At 44.1% G+C, this 18,153-nt stretch overlaps 1 protein-coding gene across 3 annotated transcripts in view; it reads right to left on the reverse strand.

Annotated features, from left to right (window-relative positions):
• Positions 1–13,276: 13,276 nt before the first annotated feature.
• LOC136747822 (CD44 antigen) overlaps positions 13,277–18,153 on the reverse strand; it is a 45,383-nt gene continuing 40,506 nt past the window's right edge. For all 3 annotated transcript variants that reach the window (XM_066701051.1, XM_066701054.1, XM_066701052.1), the window contains 2 exons: positions 17,938–18,016; positions 13,277–17,243 (listed from right to left, as the gene is read on the reverse strand). In XM_066701051.1, coding sequence (XP_066557148.1) covers positions 17,036–17,243; positions 17,938–18,016 — 287 coding nt within the window. In that variant the 3' untranslated portion in view covers positions 13,277–17,035. The remainder of the gene's footprint in view (positions 17,244–17,937; positions 18,017–18,153) is intronic.

Consider the following 18,153-nt stretch of genomic DNA (forward strand, 5'->3'; position numbering starts at 1 on the left):
GAAGTGATTTGTCTTTGATTTGTTGATCTAGAGTTGAATTTTAATTAGTTTTTCCCTTTTGTATAATTAGTGTAGTGCTACATTTAGTCTTTGTTTTGAATAAATTTGACAATTTATATCTTTGGAATTGGTGTCTGCGTCCAATTATTACAGAAATTGAGTTCTACAAGATTCCAGGATTCGTGATAAGGTGATACTATAAATTCACTTCTTTAATTGAAATTTATAAGTGTACCTTATGCTACACGGGTCTCTAGGCTGGCCATGAAGATATAAATCTTTATACTGGGCCACAAACAAACAATGCCCATAGCCTGATTCCTCACTGAAGATAATCAGTCCCACCCACCAGCTCCTGTGTTGCCATAGAGACCTTATGTACTTGCAAATCTTGCCATAGAGACCTCATGCTAAAATGGTAGGTAGATTAGAGTCATTAATCTGCCAAGATTGGCAAATCAATTTTCCTTCACAAATTGGGAGATATCTCCTATTACACAAATATACCAATATAGACTTTTATAGGTAAATAGATAGATAGGTGTTTGTGTTTATTGTATGTAAAAGGTATTGCTATGCATGTGTCCTGTTTATATTGTGGTATATTTTTGTTATTCTCTGCAAATGCAACTTGCTAAGAGGATACTAAATCTGAAAGTATAGGTATAGTTTAAATGCGTCTAAATGATTAATAGTAAAACAGGTTTTTGATTGAATGGCTTGTCATCTCAATTTCAGAAGACATTAAATAAATCACTAATTTTCATATTTTTAAACCCAGATTCACATGAATACCACCTCCTCTACATTGTCTTGTCACAGAAATATCCTCATACATCATAACTTAGGTGTCATGGCAACTACACTTCTTTTCTAACTTGTTTACTCTACACACCGAGACAGGGCTCCTGTAGCCTAATTATGTATCAATATGTTTTATTTATTCTCTACAAAAACTTGAAAAGATTTCAAAAAGGACAATTGCTGTTAAATTTGTATTTACTGTATATATTATTTTCTGTAACTGGAATTCTGCGCCTGATAGATGATTAGCAAGAGTATATGTATATGTATATGTTGGATGAAGGCCTGTCCAAGATGATTCCATTTGCTTCAATCTACAGCTTTTTTTTATTTTCACGCCTGCACATTTTATAATTGAATTTTCCCATCTTTTATGTGGTCATCTTCTAGGTATTTTTTCATCTCTTGTTATACATTTGTTAGCCCTTGTCCATCTTTGATCTGTTCTTCTTGCAATTTGACTAGCCCATTGTCATTTAAACATTTTCAGAATAATGTGACATGGTTTGTTGTCAGATCCATTAATTTAGCTTTGTATGTCTTCATCGTATTTCAAGCATACATCTTGTTCCTTTGTGTTGACTGCAGTTTCTTTTTTGCATTAAGTGATTTCAGGGTTCACATTCATTAGTGAGCACTGGTAGTATACATTGATCAAATACTTTTCTCTTCAGAAAATGGTGTAGATTTCCTTTCAACAGCATGCTGTTTCTTCCAAATACACTCAATCCCATTTTTACTCTTCTTTTGATTTCTTCCATAATATCTCCATCTGCACTGATTTGTTGTCCAAGGTAGACACACACTTTGACTACTTAGAGTATCTGTTGATCTATTGACATTTTAATAGATTTAACAAAGCTGTTAAACATGACATTTGTTTTAAGTCCAGTTTTCTAGCTTGCATCTGAGAGTTTTTCATATGTAACCTGCAGGTCTTTGGGTGTGTTTGCAAATATGACACTGCCATCAGTCTAATATAGTACATAGGAACCTTAGATGGGGTTGATGATTGCAGTATAGGAGCATGTTAGGGGGAACCAGAACGGAAGTAAGGGGTGTGAAATGGTGTTCATGTAACGTGGTGTGCTGCAATAAGGTTGTGGTTGTGTTAAATCTAAATCATTGGTTATCTTTCGAGTCAAAAGCACTGCCCAAGGGGGATGGGTTTTCAGCGCGCATCGCTGGAACGCATCGAAGACTTTTGTCTATCAAAGCTGCCATTGGCCCTTGTGCCCATCACTCAAACAGGACCCTTCCGCTTCCTGTTTGTATAAAAGGTGACGTCTGCACAAGGACTTCCTCTTTTTGCTCTTCGCCTTGGTGCTTCAAGACATGTGAGAGAGCCTCTGTGTTTGTCCAAACCAGAAATCTGTGTTTTTCGGTTGGCTGGCAGTACATACTGTGCTTTCCTTCCACCGATTCGCTACAGTTGTGTGTTGTTGTGCTATTTTAATTTTATTTAAATTAGCCACGCTGTTTTGTTCTATCCGCGCTGCGGAAGTCCGTCGGCGCCTCGGTTCATCTCGGCTTTCACACGACTACTAGTTGTTTAATATTATTATTATTATTATTATTATTATTATTATTATTATTATTATTATTATTATTATTCAGGCTAGTTCGCTGTGTTGGTTTTGTGTCCACAGGACTTTTTCCTCCAAAGTGAGAGCATACACAGCCTCAGTCTGTCGTAAGAGACCTTGCCCGCGAGAGGGGCTCCTCGGCCGGCTTGCGCCCGCACTACTGCCCGCGGCTGCAGCTGTAGGAGGTCTCGCTCTTCCAGTTTACTGGATTGAGCTCTGCTGCGCTCACTCATCTGTGCAGTGGTTCTGGTGTGTTAAGCCCCACTTCAGCTGGTGGTTTTTCTACTGTGAGCCCTCCGGATCCCGAACAGCACGGCGCCCCGTGTCCCCGGTACCCCCCCTGGCACATGTGGTGCGACTAGGCTTGTGGCCCGCGCGGCGCTTGCAGTGTGCAGTGCTTTGTTCAGCGCACTTCGGCGGTGCTAGGTGTTACTCCTCGGGACCTGTCCTGTCAGTGCAGAGTGACAGAGGCAATGCTCCGCCGAGCATATGAGGCTGGAGCCCAGGCGGCCCTCGGGGGCCCCACAGCCTACTGGAGAGTTGGCTGCGGCAGCAGACTTCCTAGTGACGGTCATGTGCCATGGGGCATGTGCGAATGGCCGTTCCCTGGTAGCCATTGTGGCGGCACGCCTTCAACTCTGGCTTTCCCAAGCGAGGCGAGTCCCAGACGCAGACAGTACTCGGCTGATGGATGCCCCCATCTTGCCCGGGTTCACATTTGGACCGTCTAAAGGGGCATGTTGGCACGCTCCCTTCAGGAGAGAGAGCAGTCACTACAGCTAGCCCGAGTGTACCCCCAAGAAGCACCTCTGGGCTAGGCCCGCAGACAAACTGCAGGGCCTAGAAGGCCAGCCCCCAGGCAGCAGCAGCCCCACCCTCCTGCTGACCTGCGCCAGCGACTCACCAGCAGGCAGGCGCCTACCCCGTCCCGCCGTGGTAGAGCCAGGCCTAATGACAGGAGCCATGGCAAGAGGACGGGCAGCGGACCTCCGCCCCCTCCACCTCCCGCGCCGCGGCCCTGAAGCCTTCCAGCAGCCTCTGGCCCACCCATACACCCCCCAGCAACTCTCCAATTGGCACCTCCGCACCCAGGACTCCTGGGTGCTCCAAATTATAACAGTTGGCTACTCCCTACACTTCCAGACCTGTCCACCCACCTTCAGAGGCGTGGTGTGGACACGAGTGAGGGACCCGTTGCAGTGTGCGGCGCTTCGCGTCGAAATCGCCGCTCTCTTGGAGAAACGCGTGATCCGCAAAGTGCCCCCTCCGAGGCAGCACGAGGGATTCTATTCCCCATACTTCCTTGTGCCCAAGAAAGATGGTGGTTTCCGCCCCATCTTGGATCTGAGGTACCTGAATCGCCGCCTCAAGGTGTTGCGTTTCAAAATGCTCACCCGGCGTGCCATGTCTCAGGCTATCAAGCATGGAGACTAGTTCACGTTGGTGGATTTGAAAGATGCCTACTTTTACATCCCCATCACGCAGGCACACAGGAAGTTTCTCCGCTTCGCCTTCGAAGGCCAAGCGTTCGAGTTCGCTGTTCTCCCATTCGGCCTGTCTCTAGCCCCTCGCACTTTCTCCAAGTGCGTTGCCAGGGGGTCTGCGTCCTAAATTATCTAGACGACTGGCTGGTCTGTTTGAACTCCAGGGAGCAGGTTCAGAGTCACACGAGCCTGATCCTCGACCGCCTCTCCGAGTTGGGCCTTCGGGTCAACAGAGAGAAGAGCTGTCTTGTGCCAACTCAGCAGGTATAGTTCCTCGAACTGCGCCTCAATTCCATTGCCATGCTGTCCACGCTGGTGCCAGAGAGAGTTGCCTCCATACGTGCGTGTCTCTCCCTCTTCCGGTTGAGAGCCTGCGTCAGGGTGTCCCTTTGCCAGAGGCTGCTGGGCCTTCTAGCAGCTGTGTCCCAAACCCTCCCCATCAGCCTCCTTCATCTAAGGCCTCTGCAGTGGTGGTTCGGGTCCCATGGGATGCATCCTCGCCGCGACAGAGCACGTCAAGTGACAATTACTCAAGCGTACTGGAAGGCGCTCCGTTGGTGGTGGAGCCCTTCCAATTTAACCCTTGGTTTGCCCTTGGGGCCAATCTGCCACCGAGTGGTGTTGACAACAGACACCTCCAAGCAAGGTTGGGGAGCTGTCTGCAATGGACAGGGATTCCGGGCCAGTTGGACGGCACCCGTCAGGGCCCTCCATATCAACGCCCTGGAATTACGAGCTGTGCTCATCGGTCTCCGTCACTTCAAGCTGGCCCTTCGGGGCAGTCATGTTTTAGTGCGGACAGACAACACAGCGGTAGTTGCCTACATCAACATGCAGGGAGGTCTCCGGTCACAGACACTATATCAGCTAGTGCGTCATCTGCTTCTGTGGACGCAGCCTCAGCTGCGCTCCATCAGAGCAGCCCACCTCCCAGGCATCTCCAACATGGCGGTGGATTCAGCAGCTTTGGAGCCGCTACGGCAGGGCAGAGGTGGATCTCTATTCTTTGGCAGAGTCCACACATTGCCCCCTATGGTTCTCTGTTCGGGATCAGTCAGGGACCCTGGGAATCGACGCGCTAGCCCACACATGGCCGTGCTGTCTCCTCTACGCATTCCCACTGTTCCCTCTTCTCCCAGTGGTTCTGGAAAAGATCAGGCAGGAACGAGTGACAGTTCTGCTGGTAGCGCCTCGCTGGACCCACAGACTGTGGTTTGCGGACCTGGTCTCCCTCTTGGTCAGAGAACCTTGGCAGCTTCCCCTGTGGGCGGACTTGCTGTCTCAGGTGCAGGGCACACTGTGACATCCCAACCCGGGCCTGCTCCAGCTCTGAGCCTGGCCCCTGAGCGGGAACGCCTGATGGCTTGGGGTCTGTCAGACGCGGTAGTGGCTACCATTCAGTCGGTGAGAGCTCCCTCTATGAGGTCATAGTACTCCTACCGCTGGTGGACTTTTCAAACTTGGTGTCAGGAGAAGTCTCATGACCCAGTTAATTGCCATATAGGTGCCATTCTGCAATTCCTGCAGGAGCTGTTGGACCAGGGCAAGTCCCCATCCACGCTCAAGGTTTATTTGGCTGCCATCTCCTCATGTCATGTCAGGATTGATGGCGAGCCTCTGGGCTCTAATTTTTTAGCGGCGCAGTTTCTGAAAGGTGCGCGCAGGCTGAGGCCTACCCGCGCTCCTTCTTTGCCCGCATGGCGCCTTGATGTAGTGCTGGACGTGCTTTCCAAGGCCCCATTTGAGCCCTTGCAGTCAGTTGACTTAAGGTTAGCTTCACTGAAGACGGCGTTTTTGCTGGCAATCACGTCAGCAAAACATGTGAGCGAGTTACACGCCCTGTCTGTTCACCCTGTGTGTGTCCGTTTTGCGGGAGATGGTTCCAGGGTTACGCTTCGGCCTAATCCTGCGTTCCTCCCGAAAGTGCTCTCTCCTTTCCATATCAACAGGCCTATTGAGTTGATGGCTTTCTATCCTCCTCTCTTCTCTTCGGAGGAGGAGAGTAGGCTACATCTGTTGTGCCTGCTGCGGGCTCTCAGGTGCTATTTGGAGCGCACCAAGGACATTCGACACTCGGACCAATTGTTTGTGTCCTATGTAGCACGGACCCGGGGCCAGGCGCTTTCAAAGCAGCTCCTCTCGCACTGGATTGTGGACACCATTACCACAGCTTATGAGTCAACTGGAGCCCCGGTGCCTGAACACCTGGTGGCCCACTCGACTCGAGGTGTAGCCACGTCATGGGCCCTTTTTCAAGGCGCACCACTGGCAGACATCTGTGTGGCTGTGAATTGGGTCTCGCCGCACACCGTAACCTCGCCGTAACCTGTTCCTGTGTCCTGTGTGTGGTGCATGAACTGGTTCCTGCGCCCCGCATTGTATATAGTTCTTTAGAATAGACAGTTGAGCTTGTCCTCTCTTTATTAAGTTGAGCATGGACAACTGCTCCTGTTGTTAGCGAGGCACTCGTGCTTCGCTATGTATATAGTTCTTTTGCCAGCAGTCTGGGGCCCCGCCCTAGCTATGCTAGATGTGCTGGAGGCCACTGCTGCGGTGTCCAGCGGAAGGCACTTGAGTTGGTTCTTGTTGGTCCGCTGTGTATATAGTTCCATTATTAATAATTGAACAATCCAGAAGTGGCTATCTAGACTGGTTAGCCCTCTGTATGTTGAGCACGGGGTGCGAGACTTCGCCCTGTGCTTATATGGTGTGGTCTTGGTATTGGCCCCGCTCCTAGCCCTGCTAGTAGAGCAGGAGGCCGCTATTACAAAGCTTTCATGGTAGGCACAAGGTCTTGTTGCCCGTTAATACACCATTGCTTATTTCTTCCCAGTTCAGCGTAACTGCGGTCTTCGCGTCTGGGCAGCCCAGATGTGGCCCAAGGGGCCCCTGTGGTTCTATCATAGAGTTGGTACAGCTCCTAGTAGGTTTGCCTCGGGGCAGGCTCTCTTACCAGCTCACTGACTCCTCCCTTGCGACGGTTTGGTTATACTGTAACCCCTCCCCCTTGGGCAGTGCTTCTGACTCAAAAGATAACGATAGGTTGCGTATGCAACCCCAGTTATCTGAGAAAAGAAGCACTGCCCAAGGGTTGCAAGGTTGCGTGGGAGTTCGAGCTCCTGGCAAAAAGAGGAAGTCCTTGTGCAGACATCACCTTTTATACAAACAGGAAGCGGAAGGGTCCTGTTTGAGTGACGGGCACAAGGGCCAATGGCAGCTTTGATAGACAAAAGTCTATCTTTTCTTCTTTTCTCAGATAACCAGGGTTGCATACGCAACCTATTGTTATTTGCCTGAATAATATATATATATATATATATATATATATATATAACAATTATCCAGTCAAGGAAGTATGGACAGCAGCTCCCATCTAAAAACAGTTCACATTCACTGATGTCTCATTCATTGGAGAAAAAGTGAACATCTGCTGTCCATCCTTCCTTGACCGGATAATTGTTCTGTATAAACTCCCTGGGATAAGGCACCCCGCATGTAAGATTTATTAAAACTATTGTAGTGCCAGCTATTTTAATACTTACATATATATATATATATATATATATATACAGTGGGGGAAAGAAGTATTTGATCCCCTGCTGATTTTGTATGTTTGCCAACTGACAAAGAAATGATCAGTCTATAATTTTAATGGTAGGTGTATTTTAGCAGTGAGAGACAGAATAACAACAAAAAAATCCAGAAAAATGTATTACAAAAAAGTTATAAATTGATTTGCATGTTAATGAGTGAAATAAGTATTTGACCCCTTCGACTTAGTACTTGGTGGCAAAACCCTTGTTGGCAATCACAGAGGTCAGACGTTTCTTGTAGTTAGCCACCAGGTTTGCACACATCTCAGGAGGGATTTTGTCCCACTCCTCTTTGCAGATCCTCTCCAAGTCATTAAGGTTTCGAGGCTGACGTTTGGCAACTCGAACCTACAGCTCCCTCCACAGATTTTCTATGGGATTAAGGTCTGGAGACTGGCTAGGCCACTCCAGGACCTTAATGTGCTTCTTCTTGAGCCACTCCTTTGTTGCCTTGGCTGTGTGTTTTGGGTCATTGTCATGCTGGAATACCCATCCACGACCCATTTTCAATGCCCTGGCTGAGGGAAGGAGTTTCTCACCCACGATTTGACGGTACATGGCCCCGTCCATCGTCCCTTTGATGCAGTGCAGTTGTCCTGTCCCCTTAGCAGAAAAACACCCCCAAAGCATAATGTTTCCACCTCCATGTTTGACGGTGGGGATGGTGTTCTTGGGGTCATTCCTCCTCCTCCAAACACGGCGAGTTGAGTTGATGCCAAAGAGCTTGATTTTGGTCTCATCTGAGACCACTTTCACCCAGTTCTCCTCTGAATCATTCAGATGTTCGTTGGCAAACTTCAGACAGGCCTGTACATGTGCTTTCTTGAGCAGGGGGACCTTGTGGGCGCTGCAGGATTTCAGTCCTTCACGGCGTAGTGTGTTACCAATTGTTTTCTTGGTGACTATGGTCCCAGCTGCCTTGAGATCATTAACAAGATCCTCCCGTGTAGTTCTGGGCTGATTCCTCACCGTTCTCATGATCATTGAAACTCAACGAGGTGAGATCTTGCATGGAGCCCCAGACCAAGGGAGACTGACAGTTATTTTGTGTTTCTTCCATTTGCGAATAATCGCACCAACTGTTGTCACCTTCTCACCAAGCTGCTTGGAGATGGTCTTGTAGTCCCTTCCAGCCTTGTGTAGGTCTACAATCTTGTCCCTGACATCCTTGGACAGCTCTTTGGTCTTGGCCATGGTGGAGAGTTTGGAATCTGATTGATTGATTGCTTCTGTGGACAGGTGTCTTTTATACAGGTAACGAGCTGAGATTAGGAGCACTCCCTTTACCTGTATAAAAGACACCTGGGAGGCAGAAATCTTGTTGATTGATAGGGGATCAAATAATTATTTCCCTCATTAACATGCAAATCAATGTATAACTTTTTTGAAATGCGCTTTTCTGGGGTTTTTTTTGTCAGTGGGCAAACGTACAAAATCAGCAGGGGATCAAATACTTTTTTCCCTCACTGTAGCTCTGGAAAGAATTAAGAGACCACTCCAAGTTCAGAAATCAATGTTAAGTGGTCTCTTATTTTTTTCCAGAGCTCCATATTTCTGTTTACTGTTTGCTGACATTTACTGCAACTTATCTTACCTTTAAAAGTCGGTTACACGTTAGCTTAAGGTGCTGCTTATTAATGTGTTATTCATGATTTATAAAGTATTATTCAATGATTGATAGCATGAATAATGCACTATAAACTAGTTACACTGCAGTTATAGCACTCCATGAAATGGTCACAATGTTTAACAGGTAGCTACAAAGTGTCCCTTTTCACTACTGATATGACACATTCCTAATAAATATTTTTTTTCAGTTTAAGATCATTGTTTTTTTTTTTTTATAAGAGGCACACTTTTTAGCTACCTGTTCGACAGTGGCCATTCCATGTATCTATTACTCATCTATGAAACATTTATACATCATTAATAACATATTGATAAGCAGCACCTTATTATAAAGTGTTACCTAAAAGTCTTCAGTTTGAGCATTCAGCATTCAATTCTAACAGTGGATATATTTGTGTGTATATATATATATATATATATAGCTGTGTAAAACAAATAAGAGACCATTGCAAAATTATCAGTTTCTCTGGTTTTACTATTTATAGGTATGTGTTTGGGTAAAATTAACATTTTTGTTTTATTCTATAAACTACTGACAACATTTCTCCCAAATTCCAAATAAAAATATTGTCATTTAGAGCATTTGTTTGCAGAAAATGACAACTGGTCAAAATAACAAGAAAGATGCAGTGTTGTCAGACCTCGAATAATGCAGAGAAAATACGTTGATATTCATATTTAAACAGCACAATACTAATGTTTTGAATTAGGAATAGTTCAGAAATCAATATTTGGTGGAATAACCCTGATTTTCAATCACAGCTTTCATGAGTCTTAGCATGCTCTCCACCAGTCTTTCACATTGATGTTGGGTGACTTTATGCCACTCCTGGTGCAACCAGGACAACCTTGTACGTGGCTTGATTCATGCATTCCTTCATTCTCTGCCCAATTCCAGCCTTGCTGAAGCACCCCCAGATCATCACCAATCCTCCACCAAATTTCACAGTGGGTGCGACACACTGTGGCTTGTAGGCCTCTCCAGGTCTCCATCTAACCATTAGATGACCAGGTGTTGGGCAAAGCTGAAAATTTGACTCATCAGAGAAGATGACCTTACTCCAGTCCTCTATGGTCCAATCCTTATGGTCTTTTGCAAACCTCAGCCTAGCTCTTCTTTGCTTCTCATTTATGAAGGACTTTTTTCTAGCTTTGCACAACTTCAGCCCTGCCCCTAGGAGCCTGTCCTCACCATGACCTTCACCCCAGCTGTCGTTTGCCATTCTTTTTGTAGGTCACTCTTGATGTCATCCTATGGTTATTGAGTGACATTCGAATGAGTTGGCGGTTATCCTGGTCAGTGGAGAGTCATTTTCGCCCTCTGCTGGTCTGTAGCTTTGTTGTCCCCAATGTCTGCTGCTTGACCTTGTTCATGTGAACCGCCATCTTTGAAATTGTAAGGATGGAAGCAACCCGACGCTCCACCAGTAAATCCAGAATTGAACCCTTCTTTTCCTCACTCAAAACTTTCCTTTTCAACTCTGTTTTTGCCATCCAGCTGGTCCTATTGCAAGAGGATAGTGATGGCAACAGCATTTAACTTTTCCTCGTTAAATAAGATTTGGTTCAGGTGATCACCCAATCAGTAACTCATTCAGTAGAATGAGGTGTGCCTATGTTGGAATTCAACAGACACTAGAATGGAATGGCTGCCATACATGTAGAGATGCCAATTTAAGAAATATTTGCAGTGTTCCCTTAAGTTTTTCCAGAGCTGTATATAGTGTGTGTGTGTATGTGTGTGTGTTTGTCCTATAGAACACAGCAAAAAACTATTATAAATATGTTTTACAAAATCATTGTGCATTAAAATAAAACAGATATATACCAAACATATCAGTCCCAAACTACCAAAAGCCAACATTATATATATATATATATATATATATATATATATATATATATATACACTCACCTAAAGGATTATTAGGAACACCTGTTCAATTTCTCATTAATGCAATTATCTAACCAACCAATCACATGCCAGTTGCTTCAATGCATTTAGGGGTGTGGTCCTGGTCAAGACAATCTCCTGAACTCCAAACTGAATGTCTGAATGGGAAAGAAAGGTGATTTAAGCAATTTTGAGCGTGGCATGGTTGTTGGTGCCAGGCGGGCCGGTCTGAGTATTTCACAATCTGCTCAGTTACTGGGATTTTCACGCACAACCATTTCTAGGGTTTACAAAGAATGGTGTGAAAAGGGAAAAACATCCAGTATGCGGCAGTCCTGTGGGCGAAAATGCCTTGTTGATGCTAGAGGTCAGAGGAGAATGGGCCGACTGATTCAAGCTGATAGAAGAGCAACTTTGACTGAAATAACCACTCGTTACAACCGAGGTATGCAGCAAAGCATTTGTGAAGCCACAACACGTACAACCTTGAGGCGGATGGGCTACAACAGCAGAAGACCCCACCGGGTACCACTCATCTCCACTACAAATAGGAAAAAGAGGCTACAATTTGCACAAGCTCACCAAAATTGGACAGTTGAAGACTGGAAAAATGTTGCCTGGTCTGATGAGTCGCGATTTCTGTTGAGACATTCAGATGGTAGAGTCAGAATTTGGCGTAAACAGAATGAGAACATGGATCCATCATGCCTTGTTACCACTGTGCAGGCTGGTGGTGGTGGTGTAATGGTGTGGGGGATGTTTTCTTGGCACACTTTAGGCCCCTTAGTGCCAATTGGGCATCGTTTAAATGCCACGGCCTACCTGAGCATTGTTTCTGACCATGTCCATCCCTTTATGACCACCATGTACCCATCCTCTGATGGCTACTTCCAGCAGGATAATGCACCATGTCACAAAGGTCGAATCATTTCAAATTGGTTTCTTGAACATGACAATGAGTTCACTGTACTAAACTGGCCCCCACAGTCACCAGATCTCAACCCAATAGAGCATCTTTGGGATGTGGTGGAACGGGAGCTTCGTGCCCTGGATGTGCATCCCACAAATCTCCATCAACTGCAAGATGCTATCCTATCAATATGGGCCAACATTTCTAAAGAATGCTTTCAGCACCTTGTTGAATCAATGCCACGTAGAATTAAGGCAGTTCTGAAGGCGAAAGGGGGTCAAACACAGTATTAGTATGGTGTTCCTAATAATCCTTTAGGTGAGTGTATATATATATATATATATATATATATATATATATATATATATATACACACACCAATCAGCCATAACATTATGACCACTGACAGGTGAAGTGAATAACACTGATAATCTCGTTATCATGGCACCTGTCAGTGGGTGGGATATATTAGGCAGCAAGTGAACATTTTGTCTTCATAGTTGATGTGTTAGAAGCAGGAAAAATGGGAAAGCGTAAGGATCTGAGCGACTTTGACAAGGGCCAAATTGTGATGGCTAGACGACTGGGTCAGAGCATCTCCAAAACTGCAGCTCTTGTGGGTCTGCAGTGGTCAGTACCTATCAAAAGTGGTCCAAGGAAGGGTCAATGGGCACATGAGCATCAGAACGGGACCACAGAGCAATGGAAGAAGGTAGCCTGGTCTGATGAATCACGAGTTCAAGGTGTTGACTTGGCCTCCAAATTCCCCAGATCTCAATCCAATCGAGCATCTGTGGGATGTGCTGGACAAACAAGTCCGAACCATGGAGGCCCCACCTTGGACTTAAAGGACCTGCTGCTAACGTCTTGGTGCCAGATACCACAGCACACCTTCAGAGGTCTAGTGGAGTCCATGCCTCAATGGGTCAGGGCTGTTTTGGTGGCAAAAGGGGGACCTATACAATATTAGGCAGGTGGTCATAATGTTATGGATGATCGGTGTATATATATATATATTAGTATACTAGCTGTGGCAACAAGTGCCCTTTCATGTGGAAAAATGGCTTGTTTTTGAAGAGGCATCTGTGTATTGATGTGAACACTTGTACATCTCTTTTAAATGTGCTGTGTAATGCAAGCTAAGCCAATGAAAAGCCAATTTGCAGTCATCTAAAATCTCAAACACCAGTTAGACAGTTCCTTCAAGCAAATCAGAAATTTTAATAATAAGAAAAATAATTACTGTCTTATGATTTTTGTGATATTCAAGCTCTTAACCAATTACATTTATTCTTTTCTGAAATTTACATTTTTTTCCTGGTATATGGTAATTGATGATTCACTGATTCACTTTAAATAATCTATTAATCATCTGCAGTATTTGATTCCCTGCTTTATTGCTTGCATACCACAGTGAAAAACAAAAGGATAACAAAATTAACATAAAAATAACATCAGAATATGCCTATCTTCAATACCTGAACAAAAATAACTATCAAAATCCAGCAAACATCCTCTGACCAAAGAACATAGTGATCACAACCAAATATTTGTGACCACAGTGGCACAACATCTTGACATGGATCTTAAAACATAAAAACAGTCAGACATGTCCTATAGTTTGCAAGAGGCAGAACCACGGCCCCAAACACACACAAACTTAAAAAGAGTAACATAATTCAAAAGCTTTTAATGTGCCCTTAATCAGAGTTTAAGAACACATACAAACAACGGTGTCGCATTTTAAGTTTTACAAAAGCTCCCTATTAACAACCACATACAAGGAAATGTTTTTTCTCTATGGCATCATACAGGACATGATAAAAACCTTAAAGATAAAATAAAATAATAAACAATGTGAAAATGCATTTCCAGTTTTAATCATTATGCATTTGGCAAAATATTTAACTACAGTGATTTTGGTCATATTTAGTTTAAGTTAAATTAAGCACTATTGTGTTTTTTCACAAATAATTTTGAACATTAGGATTCTTCATTAATAGCATACATCACAACAGTGAACGACATAATAGACAGATGGTCTGCTCTGAAGTAATTGTCATTTAGAACTATCTTGAAGAAGGCAGTCTCAAGCAAATAAGATAATTCCTCTAAGAAAAAAGGGTGGAGGGAAGTTTGCATCTACTAGTTCTCAAACTGTTTTGAGGACAGTGACATAAACAAAGACTCAACACTGCCCAAGGGGGAGGGGTTTCTGCACACTTCCGTAGGAACCCAACCGAAAAACGTCACTCTATCAAAGCTGCCATTGGCCCCTGCGCACGTCACTCAGAGCAGGTCCCTTTCCCACTTCCTGTTCTATAAAATGTGATGTCTGCACAGGTTTGTCCTTTTTTGCCAGGAGATAGGACTCCCGCATGACCTTGCAACCCTTGGGCAGTGCTTCCTTTTTCAGATAACCAGGGTTGCATTCACAACCTATCATTATCTTTCAAGTCGGAAGCACTGCCCAAGGGGGAGGGGTTACTGTATAATAAAACTGTCACAAGGAAGGAGGCAGCGAGCTGATAAGGGAGTCTGCCCCAAGGTGTACTGCTAGGGGACCTCAGCAACACAACTCTAGACAGGGCCGCACCTGAGGCGCCCAGGATCGAGGACCGCAATCAAGCTCTTACCGCGAACTGTCTAGACTCAGCATATACAAGCGGGACTACAGAGGTCAACTCTTACACCCTCCTCTTACAATAGCAAGGCCGGCTGCTCTACTAGTGCAGCTAGGAGCGAGGCCATAATCTACTTGCACAATATTTGGCGTGGGCAATCAAGCAACTTGGCAGTGGAGAAAGTGGACCCCTGATCCAATAGGAGCGGGACCACAGACCCACTGAAACACAACATAATACATAGCCAGCTAGTCACAGAGTAGCCTAGCTGAAAACAACAATATATATCGCATGGCAGCAGGAACATTCATCCTACTCAACTGAACAGTACAGAGCAGAGAGATCCACTGTGCTGACAACTTAAAATGTCATACAAACGAACTATATACACCACAGGGCACAGGAACCAACTCATGCACCACCCGTGGAACACAGGAGCAGTTGACGCCTGCTGATTAGACATCTAACGCAGGGCAACAGTAGCTCTACTGTGCTGACAAATTAACTATGTACACAACGGAACACGAGAGCCTGCTCAATTTCTTACCTCTGAGGACAGCACCAGCGCTCTCTTGCTCTATGGCCACAGACCTGCTGACCAAGGAACTATATAAACAGCGAGAACAACTCGGGCGCCATCAGCTGGGAACAGTGGCAGTGAGCTCCAGTCTACACAAGCTAGAGCAGAGCCACAGTCCTGCTGATTACATGTTATATATACATAGTGGGGTACAGGCCAGACGCCTGCAGCACCGCAACACAATGCAATAATGAACATCCTATATACAGGGCGGCCTCGTAAGGCAACATACCTGTAGGCCACATGACAGACCCTGGGAACACATTGACAGGCTGTCAACAAGTCCAGGAGCAGCTTGCGTGGGTGCTCGACTGGAAGGCATAGTTCAGTGGAAGGGAAGACATGGTTCAATAGCTCCATCAGCCTGTGGGCTACTGGAGCTCAACTACAGCCAACCCCGGGTTGGGACCGGTCCCATCACACCCAATTTGTAGAACCAGACAAACGTAACGGCAAAGCCCAAGCTGCAGCCGCACAAATGTCTGCCAAGGGGGTGCCTTGAAATAGGGCCCACGATGTGGCAACGCCTCAAGAACAGTGGGCCACCAGGTGTTCAGGCACCAGGGTCCCGGTGGACTTATAGGCCATGGTAATGGTGTCCACAATCCAATGCGAGAGGCGCTGTTTTTGGCCTGGGCCAATGGCAGTTTTGATAGAGTGATGTTTTTTGATCGGGTTCCAACAGAAGTGCGCAGAAACCCCTCTCCTTTGGGCAGTGCTTCCGACTTGAAAGATAACTTTAAATTGTTATGTAATTTACAGTAACTAGTCTCTGATTGGAATTATATGGAAGTAGAAGTCAATTTGGAAGTAAACAAATATGGTACTTTTATGTAATTGTAGCTTTTAAAAATTAAATCAATTTTAGGTTAAAGGTATTATTACCTGTCCCTTGGAAAACAATTATTCCTACCTTAAATTATGTAATGATTTTCTCAACCTGTTTTTTTAGAAAATGTGGGATTCCAGGCACAAACACTGCTCCCGCCTGAGAGGGGCAGAGCTGGAAATCCTTGATTATTAAGTTAGGTTAGGTTTAATAGCATGTGTAATGGATGTGAATTACCCATGTTTTGTGTCATTCTCACCAGAACTTGAAATTGATACTTGATATTGTTTTTCACCAGAAACTACATTGGTACCTCTGCAGTAGAAAATCGCAATTTCAGGTAATGACCCTGAAAACCCCTTCTCAATCAGCCTTTACAACATGGTGTACTGCCATCCAATTATCCTTTTTTTTTTTTTACAGAATCCACAACAATTTGAATGCTGTTGATCCAGTGTCATCTCAACTCCCATAGTATTTAGTATAACACAGAGACAGGAATTTACATTTGCTATATCTGAAAATATTAACGCGTCTCTGATATAGAAATGCATATCTCCAATTGCTTTCTTCTTTCAGCAATAACAAATTAAACAAATTCTTGAGTTTCATCTTGAGATCATTATTTTAGAAAAGTATATATTAAAATGTTCTGTTTAACTCCTGATTCTTATCATACAACTGCATTACAAACTGAATGTTTACAGAAATTAACAGAATAAACCATCAATCTGTAACTCTATGTTACCAACATATGGCATGCATGAACATGTAAACTATTCATTTGTAATTTTCCAGCAACATGTAAAAATAATACACACCTCAGAAATGCAAAAATTAAGTGGCTTTGTAATAAATCAACCTGGACATGACAATCCATCCCTAAAGGGTTGGACTGATCATTGTCAGAATGCTGGTGGTTTTTTGTTAATTTACAGATCGTTTCTCTGTGTCAGCCGACACTGAAGTTCAGTGTCTGCTTGGTGTCTACTTCATTCCCACACCTGCAACCCACAACTGTGCTCCCCACCCCCCACCCAACAAGATCCTATGAAGTGCCCAGTCTTGCAGTGCTCCAATCCCAATGCCACCCATCGCCTGCTCATGCCGTGTGGGATTTTTCAGGTGACTCCTCTAGTGTGATGACTGTGAATTCTTCGCCGTTGCCCACATTGTCCTGAATCTTCTCCTTGTTCATGAGCTGGACCATCTCCTGCTCCTTGTCGCTGTGTGTTGCTGTGACCATCCCATTTCCATCTCTGCCACTGGCCTTGCTTGTAATCACCAGCTTCTGTTTCTTACCACACCACCTGCAGACAAAATTAATTTGAAATCAGCATTTTTTTTGTATAGTTTTTTAAACCTATAACTTATTTTAACTTTAAAACACTTGCTTGAGCTAGGTTATCTTTAAATGCTCGTACTGGTGGAAGAATCTCAATACAACTACTACTACTAATAATAATAATAATAATAATAATAATAATAATAATAATAATAAATGTTATTAATACAGTGCCATCCATACCACAAGTTTCAAGGCATTTCACAAAAGCACTAAAATAAAGCGATTTACAGAAATGAATATAAAATGAATCACTAATAAAGGATTAAAAAAATAATAATAATTTCAGAAAATTCCAAAATTCAGGAGGCCCAACACAAAAATAAAGCTTTATTTTCTCCTAAGCCAGAAATGTCTGAATATGTTTTGTTTTGGAGCTTATAATTACATATTAATGACTGAATACATCAGAACAGCAATTTGGGATAATTTTATTTTATTTTTAATTTAGTTTGAATTTTCTTTCAGGATCGATATCTACAGATTGTAGATTTAAAGTCTAAATGTAAAGGTTGTTCACAGAGTATGGGTGGACTACTGATTACTTTTTGATTTGCTTAAACACAGCAAAAAGAAAGCATGACATATCTAAATGGAGGAATGTCTGCATGAACAGTGTCATTAGAGGTCCCTCATTTGTGAAGATGACTTTGTCTTACCTGTGCCTGGTGGCAACTGCAACACACACAAGGAAGATAACAGCCACTGCAACAACCACAGCTAGAATAATTAGCCAGTCTGGAATCAAATAAATAAGAGATTCCAGTCAGTCATTGATAGTTAAACTAACTCCAGCCGTTGTTGTGACTTTACTATCTAAAAGGTTATTCGTAAAAACGTTCAGCTGTGGACCTTTTGGCTCTCACTCTCTCGTT

This window comes from Amia ocellicauda, chromosome 4 (genome assembly GCF_036373705.1).
Source record: "Amia ocellicauda isolate fAmiCal2 chromosome 4, fAmiCal2.hap1, whole genome shotgun sequence".
Taxonomy (NCBI): Eukaryota; Metazoa; Chordata; class Actinopteri; order Amiiformes; family Amiidae; genus Amia; species Amia ocellicauda.